General features: G+C 38.1%; 1 protein-coding gene across 2 annotated transcripts in view; it reads left to right on the top strand.

Annotated features, from left to right (window-relative positions):
* The window catches only part of prkd2 (protein kinase D2), a 46229-nt gene that overhangs the window by 18601 nt on the left and 3138 nt on the right, over positions 1–24490 (top strand). Inside the window, exons 2-17 of one of the 2 annotated variants that reach the window (XM_023352081.1) lie at positions 10832–10970; positions 11266–11397; positions 11569–11768; positions 13258–13441; positions 13555–13626; positions 13818–13835; positions 14159–14318; positions 14960–15071; positions 15766–15843; positions 15923–16229; positions 16408–16460; positions 16562–16634; positions 16891–16997; positions 19555–19716; positions 21437–21535; positions 23179–23446. In XM_023352081.1, the coding sequence (XP_023207849.1) occupies positions 10832–10970; positions 11266–11397; positions 11569–11768; positions 13258–13441; positions 13555–13626; positions 13818–13835; positions 14159–14318; positions 14960–15071; positions 15766–15843; positions 15923–16229; positions 16408–16460; positions 16562–16634; positions 16891–16997; positions 19555–19716; positions 21437–21535; positions 23179–23446 (2164 nt within the window). The remainder of the gene's footprint in view (positions 1–10831; positions 10971–11265; positions 11398–11568; positions 11769–13257; positions 13442–13554; positions 13627–13817; positions 13836–14158; positions 14319–14959; positions 15072–15765; positions 15844–15922; positions 16230–16407; positions 16461–16561; positions 16635–16890; positions 16998–19554; positions 19717–21436; positions 21536–23178; positions 23447–24490) is intronic. The other variant, XM_023352082.1, reaches the window with a different exon arrangement.

The raw sequence follows: 24490 nt of genomic DNA, 5'->3' as shown, positions 1-24490 counted from the left end.
GGAAGATCATCCGACACATCAATAAGGAGAATAACAACACTTCTGTGTTGTAGATCTATATTTCACAGCGCTGCTTAAAGACCAATAAACCTAGCAGAGATTTTCTGCCTCTTCGTAGTTGAATTTTCCGACATTTTTAATTCCAGCTATATATTATTTGTTGCTTCTTCTATAATGGCATCATAGAAAAAGATTTGTACAAGCTCTTCACTTATAAAACTGCCTTTGATGATGCTCAGGGGTATTTTACTTGGTGTGTAGAGTCACTTTAAAATGACAGTTTGTCTCATTGTACTACAATAATAGCAGAAAGTCTAGCAGAATTTCTAACCCGGCCAAATCAAATGAAAAATTTTTTTTTGCTGATGCAGAGGGTCTCAAAGCTTGATGGTTTAAGCTGAGGTGACGCATGCTCTTCTTCTGCTCTTTATCATGTGCCATTCTTAGCTGTCATCTGAACTGTTTTGTTGGTTGTTCCCATGTCTGCTGCTGGAATGTGGCTGTGCGATCTCGCATTTCTGCTTGCCCTGACGCAGCATTTCATTCCCACTTTGACACTTTAAATCGTCTACAAATCCTGCCTTAAGCTGACTCGGTGACTTCAAGAAATACAAATTTACCTGCATATTTGGCTTTGCAGCTACAGTTCGTATGACTAAATGTGTCTTTCTTTTTCTCCCCCAGATAAATTGCAGTCATTGAGTATTTATTATCATGCTACAGAAAACTTTCCCCAGAGTTGAAGTTGCACATATTTGCACATGCACAGATTAAGTGTTACCACAAGCTATGGCATTTGTCCATTCATCACTGAAGCTTACGCAAGTGCCGCTGTGTGATACCTGACCCCGAAACAGTGCCTCACAAAAATGATGAATTCCTCTTCCTTTCCACATGTTGTCACATTAGACTCTCAAACTTTATTCCATTTCATTGGGATTGTATGTGACAGACCAACACCAAGTAGGTCGTAGCACTGAAAAAGTAAAGGTGTTCATGTGAACAAGTACAAATCTCAAATGTTTTATGTGATTTTGCACTCAGCTCAACGAGTCGATGCTTTGTAGAATCAAGTTTTTGCAAATTTAGACTGATGTTTGGGCCCATTCTTCTTTCCTAGGTAGCTCAGACTCGATCACACTGCTTGGAGAGCATTTTTGAAGGTCAGGTCTTCAGGATGCCATTTTTCTTTTTGTCAAATAAGGTGATCAAAGTCTGAACTCAAATTTGGTCCCCAAATTCAACTGAGAATTTAAGCAAGAATTGAAAGTTTCTTTTTCTTAGACATGCTTCATCCAGTGGCTAGAAGTGCAAAAATGGTAAAGACTTGTAGTAAAAGGCTTCCAGTGAAAACTGTTGGCCACATGTCATTGCCCTTCTGCTTTACAAGCACCACAATATCATAATTATAAACAGTGATGGCACAGTTACTTTGAAAAAGTAACTTTAATCGGATTACTGATTACTCCTTGAGAAAGTAACTTAGATTACTGACTACTTGATTTGGAAAGTAACAAAATTACATTAAAAGTAACTTTTTTAGTTACTTTCACCAGCTGCTAACAACAATGCTGTGAAAATTGCATTGATCTTTGCCAATACTTAATTGTAAGCTATTTTATAATGGTAACATCAACAATGTGTCTCCACTTATAAGGTTGAACTGAAGAGGAGATTGTTTAATGGTTACAACAGTACAAAAAAAAGGCGCAACCCGCCACTCATTAAATTTGCAAGCAACTTAAAAAAAAAAAAAAAGGCCCAAAGCCGCTTATAATAATCGGACTTGGCGACAGAAACTCAAAATAGTTCCAGTTTTTTCACCAACAAAATGCGCATCTCCCTCCAATGTTTACATTTCTGTCGCATAGAGACGTCGGTCACTCGACGAGACGCGTAGAGGAAGTACGATTAAATAACAAAAGAAGATAGTAACGCAAAATGATTTCGATAAATAACTGTAGTCTGACTACTGGATTTGAAATAGTAACGCGTTAGATTACTCGTTACTGTAAAAAGTGGTCCGACGTCAGTAAGTAGTAGTTAAAATACTTATTTTTGTTACTTTTAATGTGACAAAATGTGGAAATAGTTAAGGTTTATCAATACTTTTCCAACATCCTGGTTCTTTTAACAGCTTAAAGCCAGGCCTGAATAACCCGGCACTCTTTGACTTAATACGCAAAAGTATAAAAGCCAGAACCAGGGTAATATCTGATCTGTTGTTACATTACTGAGTCGGATGTGAAGGTAGTGAATCAGCAGAAGTCACACAGATATGATATAACTCAGCGACTCCAAACATGTCCGCTTAAAGTGTGTGTGCAAACTTTGGAGTTGTGTTCCCCTCCTCTATTCCCTGTTATTCTGAGCTCTGCATTAGCTCTCATTTGATCCACCGCCTCAAAGGAAATCACACTCTTTGACTGTAAACACACTTTCAGTCACTTTCTAGAATCTTTCAAGTACTCAGATGTGTCTTGTTTACGAAGAAGGCGGGGATAGCATCAGTGCCAAAAAGAGAAAAGTTCTTGTATTTCATCTGTAATTCTTCCACTAAAAATATATATTTGAAATTATTTTCATGGTCTTTCACTGAAAAGTAACATACATGCCTTTTATCTGCCTGTTGGGTAAAACAAGATGTTTAAGATAATCTCACATTGCTGATGATTTAAGATCTGTGTGACATCACTGGGGGTTACCATGCTAGTCAGGTTTTGGTTTTTTTGACACATCTTCATCTCTCTTTGTCTTTAAGCCCTGGGGCTTGCTGAATCTGTTCGTATCGCTTTCTAATAGGGATGCTCCGATCAGGATTTTTGCTGCTGATTCCGATACCGATCACCCATGAGGCCGATCTCTGCCGATCACCGATCTTTGCTGATCGCCTGGTTTGACTGTTTATTTTTCGCGTTGGTTATAAATGGTACTATGTGATCTGGCAAAATTAAAAAATGATCTTGTAATAAATTCACCTAATTAACCTAAACATGCAATATACTTGCAGGCACAATACAGCAACTACTCGGTCAAAAGAACAAATGAAAAACCTGCAACCTGTTAAACAACATTTAACAGTAAGGCTCTCTGTACCCTAAATTATACATGAGTCAAATAAGTCTCACAACACGGCCTATAGCAAATAATGTCTAGTAAAAGAGGGAAACAGTAATCCAAAGTCAAATGCAGGTTGCATCAAAATAAACAATCATGGGTTACTGAATCAAAACTTCCTAAGAGTACGGCTGGCTGAGTAATGCTGGTTCTGATTGGTCGTTTCTTACTGAGCGGAGTAATTCTGCAGGATACAGGAGGAGGGAGAGGAGATCGATTATTATTTATTTCTTCATAAATTATCTCTCATGTTTGGACATAGCGAAAGTTTTAATATGTGAAATCTTTGTTGATGTTATTGTAGTAGTGTGCTGCTTTATCTGCTATCTGGCCGCTCCGGATGTCATTTTTTTCCTTGCGTTGAGCCTCCATGTAGCCAAACTCCGTCAAGTGTTTGTTTTTTTAAATGTCACATTAGATTCGTTGTGTTGATGCATTTTGACATGGTTCACCCCTGAGGTAATTTTCCGCCGCAACACGTGAACTTCCCCATTCACTCTCAGAGCGTTATAGTATCACACGACAGGATTTGTTGCTGCGCGCTTGCGCAGTGTGAAGGAAAGAGGAGATCAGCTGCACACGCAGGCTGAGAAGTGAGATACGGGTAATCGGCAACAAGAGACAGTGATGGGCGATCACCCATCATACACTTTTTCACGGAAATCGGCCGATTATGATCGGTGGCCGGCCGATCGATCGGCACATCTCTACTTTCTAAATTGCTATGCGATTTAGAAAGTATACTACATATCATTCTTGTTGATATGTAGTATAACTATTTCCCAAGGCCCCAACTGATCTTCTTAGACATCCAGACTCCACAGGTAGCTGATGACACGGAGATGGTTGTAGTTTGTTGATGATCCGCTATTTATTTTTTTTGCCAGCATATGACTTCACCAGGTTTAAAAATAGCCCAGAGAGCCAGTTTTACATTTGTTCCATTACGAACTCCGCGAGCACAAAAGGGAAAATTCCTGTGTTGCACCGAGTTGATGTCAAGAGCCAGTGAGTGCAGAACGTTGACGTCTTTGCATGCTTGCTGCCGGAGCAATCCTCCATTAAAGCCCTCATTGTTTTCAGAAAGGTGAGGCTCTTTCTGAAACCCCCTGTGTGCGTTAATGAGGTGAGCGAGTTACAGTTACACAATTAGGACTGTGGCGTTTAAGAGAGAAATGCACACAGACACAGTGAATATAGGTTTATCATAAATCGCCACAGTAGTCCTTGAGACCGCAAGTGTGAATGCGCACGTGTGCCAGGGTGGGGAGGAGGTTGGCCTTATTATTTGTCACACAGTAAGATGTGGATGTTTGAACAATGTCTGGGTTTGAGGGGATGCAGTGGGTTTCCTCTTGGCTATAAAGCCGCCGGATTAGGTTCCTGTTGTGATAATCAGCTCCTGTTCCAGAGATCACATCGGTCTGGAGGAGCATGTAACGCCGCAGAGGTCATTCCGTGGACAGGACTTAGAATATCACATTTGGTAAGCCTTGACATTTAGTCATGCTCCGTCCCATTTTCTGAGCTCCCATTGACATTAGATGAAGATTGGCTCCAGTTCTCCAGAAAGGGGTTGTTTTTCCTATGAACTGGGCTGTGTAAACACCAATCCAGCCCCTGCACTCTGGAACATCTCACTTCATATGTCATATGTCCCCCCCTTCCCCTCCCACACACACTAAAAGACAAGTGAAGTGTGGTTTCAACATCATGGTATTCCTTTTAGCTTTGTTACTATGACTTCTCCCGCAGTGCGCCACAGTTTTTTCATTTTATTTAATCACCACTCTGGCACTGTATGAGATTGATATAGAACTTATTTAGCAAACCGGTACTATTTTGTAAAACTGTAATAAATCTGAGCACAAACAAAGACAGGGTAATAAATGTGCTACTGCATGGATTATGCTAACGACACACGACTTCATATTTCTGAGTTAACACATCACTGCGATTCGTTATGTGTGATGGTGTTCATAATACCACTGGGGGACGGGTCAGAATTACCTTCTACTTCATACAGATAAGCCTGCAAAAATGCAAGATTAGAGATTTCCACTCAAATAGACTCAGTAATTGAAGACTATTGAGTATTCAAGTTTATAGTTTTATTTCTTTTTTCAGATATGGTTTATTTAAAAAAAATCATCTTTATTTATGAGGTATGTGTTGCATCTTTGCCCAGACCTAATTTTACACCTTGACAGGGCAGAGAACCACAGCGCCGACGTTACCACTTCCTATGGCTCGGAAGTGACAGAGTAAAATAGCTAGTCATAACACATACAATAAAATATGTATGATGCAGAGTCAATAACTGACTATGATAATCTACAAAAGACATCGCTTAAATGTGTGATTAAATAGTACTGAGATGTTGTGAAATTCCCCCTTCGGAAAAAACTTTTATTTTATTTTGAAGAAATCACCACTGCAAAGCCAAACGATCTAACAGGATCATAAGTTGTCCCTTATCTAATGTACTTGTGTGTAGCCCTGTTGTCAAAGTTAAAGTTGCCATATATTCAGTGATATTTTGCATGTTTAAAATTATTTGAGGCAAATATGGAAAGGAGTATCTGCAGAGTAAATAATACCTGTGACTGATATAGTTTTGTTTTTTGACTACATTTTCATTAAAAGTTGCACACGTGTTTCAGTTATTTGTGTTTTAGTATTTTCCTGATCAGAAACCCTAACTCGCTAGTTCATATGGGCTGGGGGGCTGAAGGCGCTTCATGCTGAGTTGCTGGAGGGGAAGTGACAGGGAGGATGAAAAGCAGAAGTCAAGTTTCTTTCTTAGCGGGACATAAAAGTCTTTGTGTTATTCACACATGCTGAGTCTTTATTTAAAGATGGTCTATCTTTAGATAAACCACCCTGTAGCTTTTCGATAAACCCACACGAAAAGTGAAACAAAAGTGACCCAACAGGACAAACAAAAATAATCTTACACTAAAATTGACTACTTTTGTAATTTAGCATTTATTGATGAAATAAACCCTGAATTGATGACAGCACAAAGTTAACCACAACAGGAAGTGGTTGGTAGATTATTGGTTCATATCAAATATTGGCTTATTGTTTGGTCATTCTGAAACTAGCTTTAAATTAGCAAAATGAAATCTCAATGTCTTATAATGATTTTGTGTAGAAAATGTAATGCACATTTTTTGTGTAGCCCATACACCAAGAAAAGACGAGTCCCCTTTAAAGATTCTTTTTCCTTTTGTTTCTCAATCCAAACATATATTTTGAAATGATTTCAAAAATTAAGTTGTATGAAGGAATTTCACAGCGTCTAAAACTTCAACATACACCAATCAGTTTATGGAGATGATGGAGTTTCTTCACGACAATTTTATTAGCTGCTAAAATAGCAGTAAAATTTGACGTTCCCTCTCATCAATAGTGTCCCATTGCTTTGTTTACAACCAAGGAAAATGAGTGTTTTGGGAATAGAATCAAATGACTGTGTGAAGAACGCCTAATCCATAATTAATTTCACTTATAATAAGTTCATTGGTCCAAAGATTGAATAGAATGACACAGGAAACAGTGAGAAACCTGATGCTTGACAACATAAAGACTGCAGCGTGAGAGCTGCCTCCCCTCCAGGCAAGGCATGCTACCTGTACAGTAAATGTAATATCACATGCTGCTTTTTGTTTGCAGACTGAACACACATTCACATAATCCCAAGTAACAATACTTTTACATGCACGACCTAACGTACGCTGTGTACACAAACGTATGGGGTGATTATATTAACTGACGACCTGTACGTTTTTCTCATAATGCTATAATTGAAATCAGATGTTTTATCCTCGTTCTACTTTCTGCTCCCACAGTAAACTGAATACGAGATTAAGAAAAGCGGGTATTTTTCTGAAGCCAGCAGTGGTTTGTGGAGTCTGAATCTTATGCATTTCAGTGGTGTGGTAAAAAGGTGTGGTCTGCGTAGTCTTGGCAGTCACTTTCTGCGGTTGGGGAATTGAGTGTTTTTTGAACAGTCGGTGGAGGATTTTATGACTTGCCTTGTTTCTTACGTTTTGAGGATCGAGAAGAGCTGTGACGGCAACAGCGGGGAGTTTATGGTAGACTGGCTGGCATTAAGAATCCCCTGTAGACGACGATTGGTGGTGGATTGTGAGCTTGAAGTCTGTTCTGATATAGGCTCTGTGGGTGTTTTGTAATTACACATGGCAGCTCTGAGTCTCAGTTGTGGCAGTGCTATGTACTGATTCATGTAACTATTACATGAATCACTGCTGTCACAGAGCTTTTGGGCTGCTGTTGGTGGAAAAGAGTAAAGTCTGAGTTTATTGATGTCTGTATTGTCTAATTGTCTAGGAGCCAGAACCGTTCCTGAAGGCGTCTGTCAGGATTAAAAAGAAACCTAAAACTTAAAGAGAAAATCTGAAAAAGAAATGAAAAGAGGGAAATATCTCTGTCACATTGTCCCTGTTCCATTACATGTTTTTTCAGGCCTAAAAATACTTTTTCACCCCAATTAACAGAAATAGTTTTCATTTTAATTTGTATATTTTCAAAGAAAGAAATTTACAGACATTTAGAAAAAGACAATAGCCATGTTTTTATGCCCATGTTGATGTAATGCATTAGAAACGATGAGAAATAGATGAAAATATTACAATTCAAAATAACTTTCTCATTTTCTCAAAAAAGGTTTTATTTGATGTGTTTTTTGGCTTTTCTGAAAAAGAGTTACTGCGCTAAAGGGGAGATGGAAACAAATTTCTAAGTTCTGATGTAGCAAACATTTATGTACCTCACGTGTCTGATCAGCTGTTTCTGCTGTCAGCATGCATTAAAACTGTATTTCTTTCTCTATGCCTCCGAACAACATACAACTTGCCCCATAACACACTCTATTATCAGTAAGCGCCATTCGCTTTAGAAACAAACTGGAGTCTAATTTTAGTTTTTAGGGAAGTTTGAGTTTGAAGCTTCAGTAGATGCACTGTCAGAAATGCTGAGCATTGATCCTTGGCATTTGATCTTTTCTATCTTCTGACAAAGTCTTTGCAGAATTCCACATTTCAAAGACAATGATACCATTCTGTTGACTCTAGTTCTACTTGCCTTGCATATTGGATAGTAGTATTTCAATGGGATGCTATTTCAAGTTTCCTGCTGTGAACTGTCATTGTGTTTGGGGACCATCACTGGAAAACAGTGTTTTTTTTTATCGTAAAACAAAAAACAGAATGACACCAAGGTTCCCTTTTTTAGCATCCTATATGAGTGATTTGCATGGTTAGCACTATATCCTCATCAAACTCAAGTCACTGCCGTTAATTTACAAAGTCCTTAACAGAATGGCTCCCATTTGCTTAAAGGCTCTCGCAAAGACTTGTGCCACAACAGAGTCACTCTGAGCATCAAAGGATTGTCAGCCAGTAGTGCGTACATCACACTCAAGAAAATCCAGACTATTGTCTTGAAATGACCGAAAGGTCAAATGCATTAACAACTCATGAGTAACAGGCTATTTAGAATAGCTTTGTTATTCTTCAGTAAAAATCAGGTGAATCACATTTGTTACTTGGATGACTGTAGTTTATTGTTTTGGTTTGATTTACTTCATTGACTCTGACATGGTTAATGTTTGATTCGTTCTCAAAATAGGTCAGAGGTCTTGAATGTATGTTGAAAAGACAACCTTTATGTGCTTTTTGTGTCTTGTTGTTGACTGTGGGCAGCAGCGGTAGCCAGCAGCTGGGGCGTGGTGGACTTGCTGTGTATCTTGGCAGCGTTACAAGCCAGGCCTGGATTTTGTGATGTGGTTGATTGGGAGAGCATGTTGGGGAACTAAGAGACAGACTGTGTTTGTGCTGTAGGGGGAAAAAAAGAGGGAAAGGGGGGAAAAAGACAGGGTGTGTGTTTGTGTTTGTTAGGAGGGTGTGCCTGTTGGTTAGCCAGAAGGTGTATTTGTGTTATTGTGTCATTTGAAGGTGGAGACCACGGTCCCCCTTCCTGTAAGTAGTTAGAGTCTGGCCAGATGGTGAATCTTGACTCAACAATGGGAAAGCAACACAACAGTGAGCGAAGATAACCATTTTGAATGGTTTCACGTGAGGGAGCAGTCTGTCCAACTGTATAGATTAAGTCATTCTTTCTGTTCCTCATTTTGAGCTTATTTTTTACCTGCTACAAGAGAAAATTATTTTAAAACTGTGCGTGTGTCTGTGGTGTCCTGTGTGGTGTGGCCACTGAAGTGAACCAGACTGCGTTAACTATTCATGAGGGCAGGGTTTCCCTGTATCAGCCTCCCTTGCTCAGTTGACTTCTGATAGACATTCTCATCTCATATCCGTGGAAAAGCTTCATGGAAACACCAGAGCATGTTTGTGTGTACACTTGGATATGACTGATGGGAAGATAGGATGCAGTTACTCCTTTGTGTTTCCGTCCACATTGATCGAGTTGCTTGACAGGTGGCCTGGTCGTATTAGCATGTGTGCTAATGTGCGCGTGTTGGGGTGTGTGAGTGTATTTGTTTACCTGAATTTATGAAGTCCGAAAACCGTGAATCTATTTCACTTCTGGGATTCTGGGGACTTGTGAACACTCTTTTCTCAAAGGTTATTGAAAACATTTGTGGATTAAAACTTGCTTTAGGAGTTTCAATGCTCTTCCATTTCATATTGCTTGAGGTGTAGGTTGCGTACATTAAATGTGCACTTGTCTGTCTGTTTTTGTTTCAATTAATTTGTGTCAAAGTGTTATCTAAAATATAATGCGAAAGGCAGATTTTTAGAATTTTGGTTGTAAGTTTGTTCACCTTATTTCTACATTATTTTTTAACAACTGATGTAAAATTATGACTTTGTAAAAATCCTCCTTAATGTTTTGATTTTTAATACTTAGTTTTGTCATGGTATAAACATACAAAGACAAAAATAATTAATATTTAAAAAAATAAAATCAAATAGCAAACAAGAGATAGAAGTACATATGTTGCATTTGTGTCTTGATGGATTGTTTTCTACTGTTTTTGGGATATTCTTCTAATAATACATTTATAATTTATAGTTTTACTGAAATATGTTGCATTCCTAACAGTCCTATAAAACATTGATTTATCACGAGCCTGATTTGCGATTTAAAGCTTTTTTTCTTTTTTTCTGTGAGAAAAGTTGATCGTGATGAAGTTGAAAATGTAACATTTACCGTTAGTTCACCACAATTAGTATCACATTCTTGGTTGAATTATATTTGAAGTTCGTATTTTAACTCTTGTCTTGTGTTATACGTATTTTAGGGTTCAATTCAGGCTTTCCTAATAAACCAACAAATTATTGTCTAACTGTCACAGATCTTGCAAAAATATGAGTACACACCCTTTAAATTTCAACGACTTATTATTATTTTATATCTAAGCTGAGTTTTGGGATGTGTCTGATTTTTTTTTTTTTCTTTTAAGTTTTCCAGTTTGGCTTCATCTTTCTTTAATGCATAATAAAATACAGGGATCTGTCATGTCTGAGTCTGTGAAGCTGAGAGGAGATTTAAATAGCTTTTAAAGCCAATAATGATTTAATAATTTATGTATTAACACACTAGATATGACTTTTGCTGTATGTTATTTTTGCAACAGTTTCACACAATTGAATTTGTCTATAAACTGTAAATTGCTGAGTTAAAATCACCCATGGTTAAATGTATATTTTCCTTCTTGTTGCAGTTCCCAGAGTGTGGATTTTATGGCATCTATGACAAGATTTTGCTGTTCAAGCATGACACAACTTCCAACAACGTCCTCCAGCGGGTCAAATCCACAAGTGACATTCAGGAGGGAGATCTGGTGGAAGTGGTGCTTTCAGGTGAGTCTTTCCCCAACAACAGTGCAAAGCAGCTCTCTTCCTGTCTTCCTGCCTGCTTCAGTTCAGAAGAGATGGCCTTATTTTACTGTAGCCTGTCATACACACGTGGCTAATTTGTTCCTTTACTCTTTCAAACTGTATGGTCACATCATCAGAGAGAAAATCAATCTGCTTTCCAATTTTACCTGCACCCCTAATCTATCAAATATTTCTGCTATATGTTGAGTTACTCTGACATGACGTTTATTTTTAACACCCACAGCTGCTACTCTGTTTAACTTTTGTCTCTTTTTAGCGGCAGCCACATTTGAAGATTTCCAGATTCGGCCCCATGCGCTCAATGTGCACTCGTACCGAGCCCCGGCCTTCTGCGACCACTGTGGAGAGATGCTGTTTGGACTGGTCAGACAAGGCCTGAAGTGTGATGGTGAGAAGCAGAGGATGCTATGATAATCAGAAAAGACATGCAATGGCACCTAAAGATATCTCTTCTGAAGTGCTCTCTTACAACCCACAAATCTTCTTCTTCTTCTCCTCCTCTCTGTTGCACTGTTTATTTCTACCTATCTGATTCTTTGATCTGTGCATCCCCCTGCAGGATGTGGGCTGAACTACCACAAGCGCTGTGCATTCAGCATCCCGAATAACTGCAGTGGAGCACGCAAGCGACGGCTGTCCACCACTTCTCTGAGTAGCAGTCAGTCCCTGCGTCTCTCCACCAGCGAGTCAGTCTACAGCGTGGGGACAGCCTCCACCTGCTCTGAAGAAACCAGTTTAATTCGCTCTCACACACAAATGGTAATTCATACACAGAGCTCTGTGGTGTATGTCAGTTTGATAAATAAATAAAGCAAGACCATTTCCCAAAATAACCTTCGGCTAGTTGATCATTTTTGCATCAGTACGGTGGTTTTGTAGCTGATAATATTCATTGAAATACTAATTAAAAAAACATATTTTTTTGGCAATGGAGACATTTTTACTCAGGCCTTCAAACATGTTTGCTTTCAATGTCTTTGTGACAAAGGCATGCAGCTTTGGAGGTTTTCAGATGGATATCCAAAATACCTTGCAGGACTACATTCCACACGTAGTTGTCTACAATCACAGTAGTTTTACACAAACAGCAACACAGTTAGTTAGTTAAAGCAAACAACTTTTTAAATGTAGCCGTAAAAGAAAATAAATTGATTGACAGTTTCTGGTCTGTCAAAATGTTGTCTTGGACATCGACGGGTTTGGAATCATCATTTGACTCCCCAACTGTCAACTGTGCAGTGCTGGCTCACATCCATACTGCTGTTGTGTAATAATTTTCTACAGCTGCATGCAATTGTTTTGGGTAAAGAAGCACTCAGAGATCTGTTTTAGCTGCAAACGTTGCAGTGATACATCTGTTGATACCTGCTAACCACAATGTTTGGCATACATATATCCAGAGATACATTACCCAACAAATAACTTTACACCATGCACAATCTTTAGAAGCAGCACATGCACGTGATGATTTTGCTTTCTGAAATAATGTTTTTTGAAAGGATGTAAAGCACTTGTGTTTAATTTTCTAATCGTTACATTAACACTAAAACATATACATTGACTGTATTCAAATGTTTTCTAACAAGCACAAATGCAATGTTTCTAAAGCATTACTGTCTTGACAGTGTTATGCCATAAGGAAAGAAGAAATATATTACCCCTCTGTATTTTATGAAGTTCAGGAATGAAGTTTATTTATGTTTTACATTTTTAATCTGAAACTTTATTTTCCAATTTTGAGTTTGTCGCAATAGAAATATCAAATTCAATAGCAATGGCATGGATTTAAAACCTGGTTATTTACACCTCTGACAATTTGTGTCTCATTAAATACAGAATTACTATGGCATGTCCAGTACAGCAATGGTGATGAAGCTTATGTTAAAGTAACACTTTCCTTTCTCCTATTTTGATTATTTGCAATTCTCCCACACTGTTTGTAATATTTATTGGTCCCTGTACATATCAATCAGTTTATATCTTTGTTCTTTTGTTTTTTTACTTTAAAAGTTGGCTTCGATGTAATTCACATATCCAGATTCCAACTTTAGACATAAGTCAAAATAATACAACACTTAAAAGAGCAAGTGAAATTTTGTTGTTTTTTTTAATACTGTGAAATGCTAAGGACACACCGTAATGTAATGAAAACATATCGCCAAGAGTAGATAGCATTCTTTAATTCTTTTTTCTCTTTAAGCTAAATCACCTTCAATATTACAGTTTTTGTCCTTCTCTATCTTCCAAGCCACGGACTCCTAGTGAGGCGCGGCGCTTCTACACAGGCCGGCCTGTTCATCTGGACAAGATCCTGATGACGAAGGTGAAGGTGCCCCACACATTTGCTATTCACTCGTACACACGGCCAACGGTGTGCCAGTACTGCAAGAGACTTCTCCGAGGATTGTTCAGGCAGGGTCTACAGTGCAAAGGTGAGCACAGATGAACAGGGATGTGTTTTTAAGTCACTTCTGTGAAATAATAAATAAATCATTTAATATTTAATAGCTCCGTTGAAATGAACCTTTTCTTGTATTCCTCCTAGACTGTAAATTCAATTGCCATAAACGCTGTGCATATAAGGTTCCTAATGATTGCCTCGGGGAGACCATTGGAGGTGAGCAAAGACATAAATCCTATGTTTAATGTATTTACTTGGCTGCATTGTGTGTAAGCTGCATGATTTGATTAAACATGCATGTTTTCTTTGTTAGAACTAATAACCATGTTATATATTTTAAATATTCCAAATGACGTATTGTCTAATAATACTAAAACTCACTGGCCCTAATGTTTTTATCTCTTCAGACAACAGAAGTAACTGTGGTAAGTATAATCAGTGCTCAGATGCATGCAAGCATGAGGCCTGGTCGTTTCTTTCTTGCTCTATTTCGCTCAATTCAAATCTCGCTTACAGCTCTGTGCGAAGCAAAGCGGAGTACAAGGTGCTGGTTTTTTTATCAGGCTGGTAAAGGTGTGCTTTTCTCTTAAAATTCAGCTAAACAGTGTCTTTACTATTTCTCAGTGCCAGTAGTAATAATTGTAATGGCATAGAAGTAGCAAACAGTGGTGGCTTTCACGGTTTGTTGAATAGATTTGTTTTAATCCGGTTTAACTCAGACCCTCTCTCCTTTTTGCTCTTGCACTAGACATGTTGAGTCCCAGCGCCGACACCGAAATGCCCATGGACTTCAGCAGTGAGTACGACACCTCGGACAAGTCTTCAATGGATGACTCAGATGAGGCCTGCAGCATCCCCGGGTCCTTTTCTCCAGACAACAACCAGGATGGGACAGGCGGAGACCAAAGGTATGAGGAGATTTTAGACGAGTGGTTTCCAAACTATTGTTACTTACTTACAAACCTTTGGCACAATAAGCAAAGTAGTGAAAATACTCACAGGTCACAAAACTGTTGTGTTTTTTATTGAAATGCACTTTTTTTTTCTTTTTTTGTAACCTAACCCTAACCCTGACCTTGTTTCTTCATTTTTACACACTCAACAATAAACATTAACCAAAAAATACAGCATTGTACTTATTATATAATAAGGGCTGATGTTTGGCGAGAAGGCTTCTTCACCGATTGCAAACAGCAAAAGATCGTCACCATTTTTCTTTTTCAGATCGCTTGCCATATTTAGACAACAAAAAAACAAACGGGGAAAGCATCACACCACATCCAACAGCTTACTGTTTTTCTGAAGTGCTGCATGTTAACTGTGGTCCCTTTACAATTTCAACTGCATTTCAAAGTAACCTCATTAATAATAATAATCAGCACAGGAAATGGCTAATTAATACCTAATTGTACTGTACGTCCATTAGGAGGTTGATTTGGTTTACACTCATGCTTTTGTTATAATGGACAGAGTTTAACCCAGACTTGGAATGCATTTCTTTTTAATTTTAAGATGCCTCAATTTGCGTTTTGTGGGTTTTTTTTCCTAGCGCTAATATCCCACTGATGAGGGTTGTCCAGTCGGTGAGGCAAACGACTCGACGATCCAGCACAGCTATTAAGGAAGGATGGATGGTTCACTACAGCAACAAGGACACACTGGTACATATCCTATGATTCCAATACGAAGGTCTGAAATCCAAATCTAAATGACTTCTACTGGGAAAGAAAATTAACTTGAAGGTTCAGATCAATTCATTACAGGAATAAATTGGATTTTCTTTGCATATTTTCCATAAATTACAGCAGAATGTTGCTTCTGCTTCCTTTTGAGTAGCTTTTCTCACAGCGGTTTTGACCTTGATCGCTTGGTTTCAGCCTTTATTGCTTCTTTTTTCCACCCCATATTTGAATGTGCTGGTGTGCTTTTGGGAGTGAATGGATGGAAATTGAAGATAGAGTTGACTTTTTCCGTTGACGCTGAAGCACTCGGCAAATATGTGGTTAATTCAGTCTGAAATTGGATTTGCTACCCAGTCTTTCTACTGATGTGCAAAAGCTACATTTGACCTTTAGAGAAATTTATTTATCTCTGTAGACTTTTAGACTGTTTCCTCTCTGGCTGCACTTACACTCTTTCCTTTCCGTCCTTTCCCTTTTCTTTATTTACCTTCTTTTTTATGTTTACCCTTGCATCCTGTAGCTTATCTGTTGTGTTATCTAATGTGACCACTTCAGATCTGAAGTGATCCTTTTTCATGCAGCTCTTCCTCAGTTGTTGTCCTTTTACCCGTCGTGTTCCTCAGTGTTGTCTTACTTCTGCTGTCCCATCCTCTCCAACCTTAATCCCTGACAGAGAAAGAGGCACTACTGGCGCCTGGACTGCAAGTGCATCATCTTGTTCCAGAACAACACCTCCAACAAATACTACAAAGTACGTATTGCTGATTCTAGAAGTATGCTTATGAATTGTACACTTTCTGTTCCTCACCAATGCATCCATGTTACTGCAGGAGATCCCCCTCTCTGAGATTCTGGAGGTGCGTCCTGCTACTGACTTCACTCTAGTCCCACAAGGCACCAATCCTCACTGCTTTGAGCTCATCACAGGCACTATGTGCTACTTTGTCGGGGAAGACCCCAATACCCTTCCTTCACTGTCCACCAGCAACCCCCAGACACCCCCCTCCCCAAGTATGGTGCAGCCCAACAGTGGCATTGGGCGGGAGGTGGCAAACTCCTGGGAGTTCGCCATTCGCCAGGCGCTCATGCCAGTCATCTTTCAGGATGCCCCGCCGGCTGAGGGGCATACGCCACACAGTAAGTTTAAGGATATAAAAAAAGAGCAAGTGCTTAAATAAAGCATGCTAAGATGTTTCTTTGGAAATGTAACTTGTTGTATGTGGTAGTGCAGAGAAATGTTCCAGTGATTTTGAGGTACTATTCAGAAACATGTCGTGTAGCATACCCAACCTGTAGCATTTGGATGTTGTTTCAGGACAAGCCTCTATCAGCATCTCTGTCTCCAACAGCCAAATCCAAGAGAATGTGGTATGACTTTTCACTCAGTTTTCTTTGGTCCAAGTTTGTTTTGGGTTTTTTTTCTCATCAAACAGCATTTTCACCTGGAGAAATAATTTTTTCTCTTGCAGGATATTGGCACAGTGTACCAGATTTTTGCTGATGAAGTGCTTGGATCTGGTCAGTTTGGTGTAGTTTATGGAGGTATGTGAACACACATAGTCACAATGACACAGTTATAGGTTGCTGTATCATGTGAAAAACACGTATATGTATAAATCTAGCGTATATATATTTAACACAAAACAACACAAACAAATGTAATGTTGGTACTTGCATTTAAGAAGAAACAAATTTAAAAAAAGAAAAATAAACAATAGTGGACTGATGATTTTACTCAGGCCCTAACAGAAGAATGTCTGCTTTTCAAACATTTTAAAATTTACATAAATAATTTCAGGAAAGCACAGAAAGACAGGAAGAGACGTTGCTGTCAAAGTCATTGACAAGCTCCGATTTCCCACCAAACAAGAGAGCCAGCTGAGGAACGAGGTGGCCATCCTGCAAGTAAGAACACACACGTTATACTATCTGTACAATAACATGCTTTTAAGAACCCTATTTAAAGTCTTAAAATGATATGAGAACTAGCATTTTGTGATAGGCATTCTAGTAAAGAATATAGTACTCTGTTTAGTAAAAGAATATTGAAAGGTGAACTGATTCTTGATACCTTTAGTGTTTATTTTTTCATATCATGAATTGTCATCTGTATTTTTCTAATTTCTCCTATAAACTTGCTTATTATTAATCATTCACCTACCAAGAGACTTGAAGATAAGAAAACTAACAGAATATCGAACAGTTTTATGTCAGACATTTTGATGAACATCCCTAACAAAACAACCTTCAACATAAAACTGTCTGTTGCAAATAGAAAGTAATTTAAATCAGTATCTGAATCAGAGGAGAAGGCTTTACATTAAAGTACAGGAAACTGTAAATAATGCAAACAAATGCACATGTGCTGATAGGCAGCGAAATGTTGTAATAATGAAGGTGACCAGCAGAGAGCACTATATGTTGAAGCTGGAGAATGCCCACAATGTGTGGAGCAATGAAGTTGAAGCACTAGCTCACAGTTCAAAACTTAATGGCGTCAATCTTTTACACACTGAAAACATTTGACTTGTACTCCTACACTGTAACTTGTACAGGCCCATTCAATAACTTGAAATATTATGACAAAGTCCATTTACTTCAGGAACTTTATCATCAAGTAAAGCACATTATGTAGCTTAATTACACAAACATTGATGTTTTAAAGCATTTATTTCTGTTGATTATGATGATTTTCCACTTACAGTTAAAGAAAACAGGATATTTAAGATTAGTATATTACATCAGATCAATAAAAAACATTTTAATGCAGAAATGTAGCCTTTCTGAAAAGTAGGTTTAATACCTGCTTAAAGGTTGTCAATACTAATAACAATAGATTAAAAGTAACATTTCAATTGATTGAATATGACTATGTTGTTGCACTGAGCAAGATATGAAATATGAATAACTAAAAATTAAAATTTTTACCTTTCAACTGAGATTAGTGTATGTTCATACTCAGTGCGGTTGTAGTTTTTGAGCTAAATCTGTTTTCCAGTCTGTTAATCTTAACTTAATCCACTGCTAGCTGGTGTTGGTGTAGATGTCAACTCTCTTGTGAAAGACATTGTGAAATATTTCTTCCTTTGGTTAGGCAGTGAGGGTTGCAGACGTTATCTGGGGTCAGCAAAAAGATGGCGTGTTTCAGATCAGATCTGTTGATTTGTGGATTTCAGTTGCAGATTATTTGAGTAGCACCAATCTGTCATGACTAGAACCTCAATCGTTTTCACTGCCACCTGCGATCAGCCTAACCACAGTGGTGTCATAAGCAAATTTTAGGATGGAGTTTCCAGAATAGGTGGAAGTACACTCATGTGTGCAAAGCAAAGTAGTAGGCTTAGCACACCGCCCTGAGGAGCGTTATTGCTCAGTGTGTAAAACGAGGAGAAATTGGTCAAAGGTTTTACCTTATGCTGCTGCACTTTATTAAAGAGGTGATGGACGAGGAAAACAGTTAGGTTCACCAGAGAGTCTGGGATGATGGTGTTGAACTTGATGCTTTGGTTGATAAATCATATTCTCACATGTCTCCCCTTGTGATTCAGGCGAGAAGGTTGTGACTTTAGTGGCCTCAATAAACCTGTCTTGGTTGGAATGAAAGTGGTCCAACTTAAAAGGTGGACCAGCCTTTTGAAAATACTTCACTATACTATAATCCTTGAGACTTGAATTAGCAAAGTAGATGCAGCGTGTCTTTTAACAGTTCATTTGGTTCTTTAGAGTCACTGGGCTCACTGAAGCATTGTAATTTGATGTTTTATAACTACAGACTGCTTTTGGATTAAGTTCTTTTATGGTCTATGGCTCAGGTATATTCTTTTAACCAGCAGGTGGAGGTAGATTCACTATTTACAGACCAGAGTTGACCAGTTCAATAACAAATTTGCTTTAGACAAAACAAATTAGGCAGGTATTAAATATACTTTTAATTAATTCCACTTTTCTGTGCTTCTGAAATTGGTTTGATGTAACATCCTAATCCTACATATGATGTTTAGATTAGCTATAGGTTGAAAATCATTATAATTAACAGAACTAAAGGCTCTAAAGTGTCAGCATGTGTGTAATTAATTTATAATATGATTCATTTACTCAGTGAATTGAGTTACTGAAGTAAAGGGAATTTTCAGTTATATTCTATTTTATGGAACAGGGTGTGTTTACTAATAACTCTTTAAAAGGTTCCTCATCTTGTTTCACATTATATTTCCTGTGGTTTATGGTCTCACGCTGACATTGTGTGTAACTGTGCCTTCCTGTTTTTGCATGCATGTGAAAGTCTGCTTTTTTTCCCCCTCTGTTACACACCTTCAGATGCATCCTTGCCATTTTAAACCTAACTTTATCGAAACACGTCTTACACAATTCTTCAATTCACTCACCTCAGTTTTTCTCTCACTCTCCAAAGTTTTCAACTTGCTTACAACTTCTTGACCAAACTCTGTTTTCTTTCAACCAGAGCTTGCGACATCTGGGAATAGTGAACCTGGAGTGTATGTTTGAAACCCCAGAGAAAGTGTTTGTGGTGATGGAGAAGCTGCATGGTGACATGCTGGAGATGATCCTTTCCAGCGAGAAGGGAAGGCTGCCGGAGAGGCTAACTAAATTCCTCATCACACAGGTGTGCTTTTGTCTCCAGCAGAACAACAGATTGCAACTAAATGCTGTTTATGTAACATTTGCTAAGCATTTCTGCTGTTGGACTATGTATGCCGTACTGTGAAAAACTATTTGCCACCTTATAGAATTTTTCTGTTTCTGCTTTTTTTAAAAATCCATTTTAAATGTTTCACATTGTCAAACAAATTCTGGTAACACTTTATTTGAGGTGGTGTTCATAAGGCTGACACGACGCTGTCATATACATGTCATAACACCTGTTATGAACATGAAGGAATCTTTATCGACGTTTATGACTTGTCTCGAAGTGTCATTTGGCAAATAGTGACACTTATAATGCAAAGCTGACAATGTTGATGGACTTTTAATGCAACCTGGATTTAAAAGTGTCATTATTTACTGAATGACACTTCATGACAACAGTCATAAACATTCATAAAGACTCCTTCATGTTCATGACAGCTGTTATGTCAGTCTTATGCACACCACATCAAATAAAGTCTTACCCATATTTTAATAAGATTTTGTTTTCACTCTTTTAATATGAGTGAAGATAGACTGTAGTTGTCAAATGATAAATTCTTCAAGAGATAAAAAAAATCTATATTTGACAGTCAAGCATATGTAAGCATATGCACTGACTGATGGCACTTTTTAAATTTCGTTGTTCTTGTGACAGTGACAATAAAGATCTATCTATCTATCTATCTATCTATCTATCTATCTATCTAATCTATCTATCTAGCTCTATCTATCTATCTAATCTATCTATCTATCTATCTATCTATCTATCTATCTATCTATCTATCTATCTATCTATCTATCTATCTATCTATCTATCTATCTATCTATCTATCTATCTATATCTATCTATCTATCTATCTATCTATCTATCTATCTATCTATCTATCTATATCTATCTATCTATCTATCTATCTATCTATCGATCTATCTATCTATCTATCTATCTATCTATCTATCTATCTATCTATCTATTCTATCTATCTATCTATCTATCTATCTATCTATCTATCTATCTATCTATCTATCTATCTATCTATCTATCTATCTATCTATCTATCTATCTATCTATCTATCTATCTATCTATCTATCTATCTATCTATCTATCTATCTATCTATCTAATAATGTGGTGCTACTGTGATGGTCTGGGCCTAATGTTGTGCTTCGGACCTGGATGACTTGCTTACACTGGTAGAGTCAATAATTTTATTACTTACCAGAAAATCTTAAGGGAAATGCTCAGCCTTTGTTCTGTCACTTTATGGTCATCTGAGTTGTGCAGCATGAAAATGACCAGCAGTACTCGTGTCCTAACAACAGCAACATACCTAAACAGTGATGCGAAACATTAATTGCCAGTTAATGCTTGGTGGCAGCGGTTGCAACCAAGGACGGTCTCAGCACCTCTTATGTTTGGGTAATTACTTTTTCGCAATCATTGTTTTGGATTGCTGTTTTTTCTCTTAATAAATGAAATCATCATTTGAAAAGACCTTCACATATTTACTCAGTTTATGTTTTCTGATATCATAATTTGTTAGATGATCTTTAGGTGAAAGGAAAAAAAAAGAAGTCTTCTGAGGGGGCATCTTTTTGACAGTTCTATATGGGCAGCTTCATAAGAGTTACCATTTGTATTTTCCTTTGAGTCATTTCCTGATTGTGTGGTCTGTGGCATGCTTTTCTGTTTGTGAGAAGATTCTTGCAGCTCTCAGACATCTCCACTTCAAGAATATCGTTCACTGTGATCTGAAACCTGAGAATGTGCTGCTTGCCTCAGCCGATCCATTCCCGCAGGTACCCACACAAACAAGCAACAGGGCTTATCTATACAGTTGAAACCAGATATTTATGCACACTGGATAAAAAGACACATACAGGATTTATGCCTCACTGTCTCAAGTTAAATCGGACCAAACCTTCCTTGTTTTAAGTTGGTTAAAATTATCAAAATTTCTTCCATTTGCTAAATGTCGGAAAACTTACTAGGAACCTTTTTTGTAACTTTCTTTAAATTGAGCAGTTTGCATGTATTTGGTTATTGTCAGAAATAATGGTCTTTTAAGCCGTACGACTTTGGTCAGACATTTTGGACATTTATCCACAAACCTCTGACAGGTTAACTGACACATCTGAGTTAATCGGGGTTATACCAGTGGGTATATTTTAAGGCCGCACCAGAAACACACTCCTTTCTTGTTTGACATGATGGGAAAGTCCAAACAAGTCAGCCAGTACCTCAGGAAGAGAATTGTGCAGCTGCACAAGTTTGTTTCTTCTTTAGGAACAATTTCCAAATGATTGAAGGTGCTGCATTCATGTGTTCAAACAAATATAGACATGGTGGGAATGTCCAACCATCGTACTGCGCAGGAAGAAAACGGGTTGCGTGTCTCAGACATGAATATATGAATGTGCAAATCAACTCCTGCTCAAAAGTCAAAGATGATGAAGATGGGGTTGTAGCTGGTAATACAGAGTCCTTATCGACAGTAAAATATGTCCTGTACCGACATGGGCTGGAAGGATGAAACCTTTACTTCAAACAAAATATAAAAAGCCAGATTGCAGTTTGTAGATGCACACAAGGACAAACGTTTTCATTTTTGGAGACTTGTCCTGTGGTCTGATGAAACTAAAGTGGAACTGTTTTGCCGTAACAACCATCCTTACATTTGGAGGAAAAGCAGGGATGTTTGTACCATTTTAGCTTTGAAGCATTATGTTGTGGAGGTGATTTCCTGGAGGAGGTCCACTTCCTAAAATAAATGCCTTCATGAGGAAAGAACATTATGTGGAAATACTGAAGCAACATCTAAAGACATCAGCCAGGAAATGAAAGCTTGGCTGTAGATTGATCTTCAGAATGGATATTGACCATAAGCAGATATCTAAAGTGGCTACAAAGGGGCTTAAGGTCAACAAAGTCAGTGTTTTAGTGTTGCCACCTCAAAGCCTGAAATACGGAGAAGTTGTGGGAAGATATGAAAAACATTTGAGAGTGAGGCAGTGTACAAACCTGACTGAGTTTCACCGGTTCTGTCAGGAGGAATGGACCAAAACTCCAGCAAACTTTACTGTGAGAAACTTCAGGAAGAAAATCCAAAACGTCTGACCGAAATCATACAGTTCAACCTAAAATTATCCCTAGTACTAACTAAAGACCTTAACAAATTTGAAGAAAGTTACAAAAAATATGTCAAAAAAAAAAAAAGTTCCCAATAAGTTTTCTAACATTTAGTAAATGGAAGTAATTTTGGTAATTGCGACTGACCTAAAATGAGAGTTTTGATCTAATTTCACTCCAAACAATAAGAAAAAAATGTGTGTCTTTGGTTTTAATTGTATATAGCATGCAAATTCCCTAATTTACTTTTATGCACTCTTATTCTAAAAAGCACCTCCCTTGGTGCAATTGATCATCTTCTTGTTGGTTCCAGGTGAAGCTGTGCGACTTTGGTTTTGCACGCATCATCGGTGAGAAGTCTTTCCGTCGCTCTGTCGTCGGCACACCTGCCTACTTGGCCCCAGAGGTTCTGCTGAACCAGGGCTACAACCGCTCGCTGGACATGTGGTCGGTCGGCGTCATCATGTACGTCAGCCTTAGCGGCACATTTCCCTTCAATGAGGACGAGGACATCAATGACCAGATTCAAAACGCGGCATTCATGTACCCGGTCAACCCCTGGAAAAAGATCTCCAAAGATGGTAAATGGGAAGGGGTTTAATCAATAATGGGCTAAATTGATTAAAGTTTAGCATTTGTCTTTTGCAGAAAGCACACACAGAGACTGTAACTCAACCTTATTGACACTTTAGGCGACTACTTTAAACTTGTATTATTAATCACCAACTTTATGTGAGCTATGCAAGGCATAAAGGAACTCAGACTTTTCAGGAACTATCTGGGTATTACTTTTCAACACTTTGGTGCCTCTGACTCCTGTGGTTGTATTTCTGACAGTCAGACTTTGTTTCTCCACTTTAGTGGACTCGTAGTATGAGGAAATATTAGATTTTAACAGTGCACAAGCAGTAAGAAGGCAGGAAATGACTGAGGAACTCACAGTTTGGACCTATGAACCCAAAAAACCCCCCAAAACTGGTGTCTTTCATCACTCCCATGAAAGTGTTGCTCCAGCAAAACCACCAGAGACACAGACATTTGTAACCGCAGACCTTTCTAGCTCCAGCAGAAGCAACATTCACAGCGTTAGAAATTTAACCACCTAGCTTCAGCCTGTCTGTGGCTAGTTTTTTAGTTGAAGCAACAACACTGCCATATTTCTGACATATTTATAATATCCTAAATAGTCGTTCAACAGTTTCATGTAAAACCTCTAAGTTTGACTCCACAGCAAGTCGATATCTCTAAACGGTAAAATCAACAGAAATGTCAACTAGAATTGCCAACTCTCCTTCTTTCAGTCTGAGACCGAAGCTTTCAATTTACGCTTTTGTTTAGTTTATGTCAAGCACATCTTTTCTCTCTCTGCTGACTTTTTTCCAGTCCTGAGATTTTCCTAAATACAAAGGAAGTTTTTAGGGCTTGCCTCAGGGCTAGCATTTCAAAAATAACAGCAGTTACAACATACACTTCTTAATTTAAGTGTAATGTTTGATCACTAAGGATAGAGAACAACCCCTCTTTCCTACAATAAGCTTAGGATGGGTTTGATGAAAAAGCCAAGAAAAAAAAAATTTCTTAATTATTTTTTATGTAAATTAATTAAGAACATTTATTTGCTACTA

Source organism: Xiphophorus maculatus, chromosome 18 (genome assembly GCF_002775205.1).
Source record: "Xiphophorus maculatus strain JP 163 A chromosome 18, X_maculatus-5.0-male, whole genome shotgun sequence".
In the NCBI taxonomy this organism is placed as follows: Eukaryota; Metazoa; Chordata; class Actinopteri; order Cyprinodontiformes; family Poeciliidae; genus Xiphophorus; species Xiphophorus maculatus.
The sequence above is the reverse complement of the archived record's forward strand: the minus strand, read 5'-3'. Positions and strand labels throughout refer to the sequence as shown.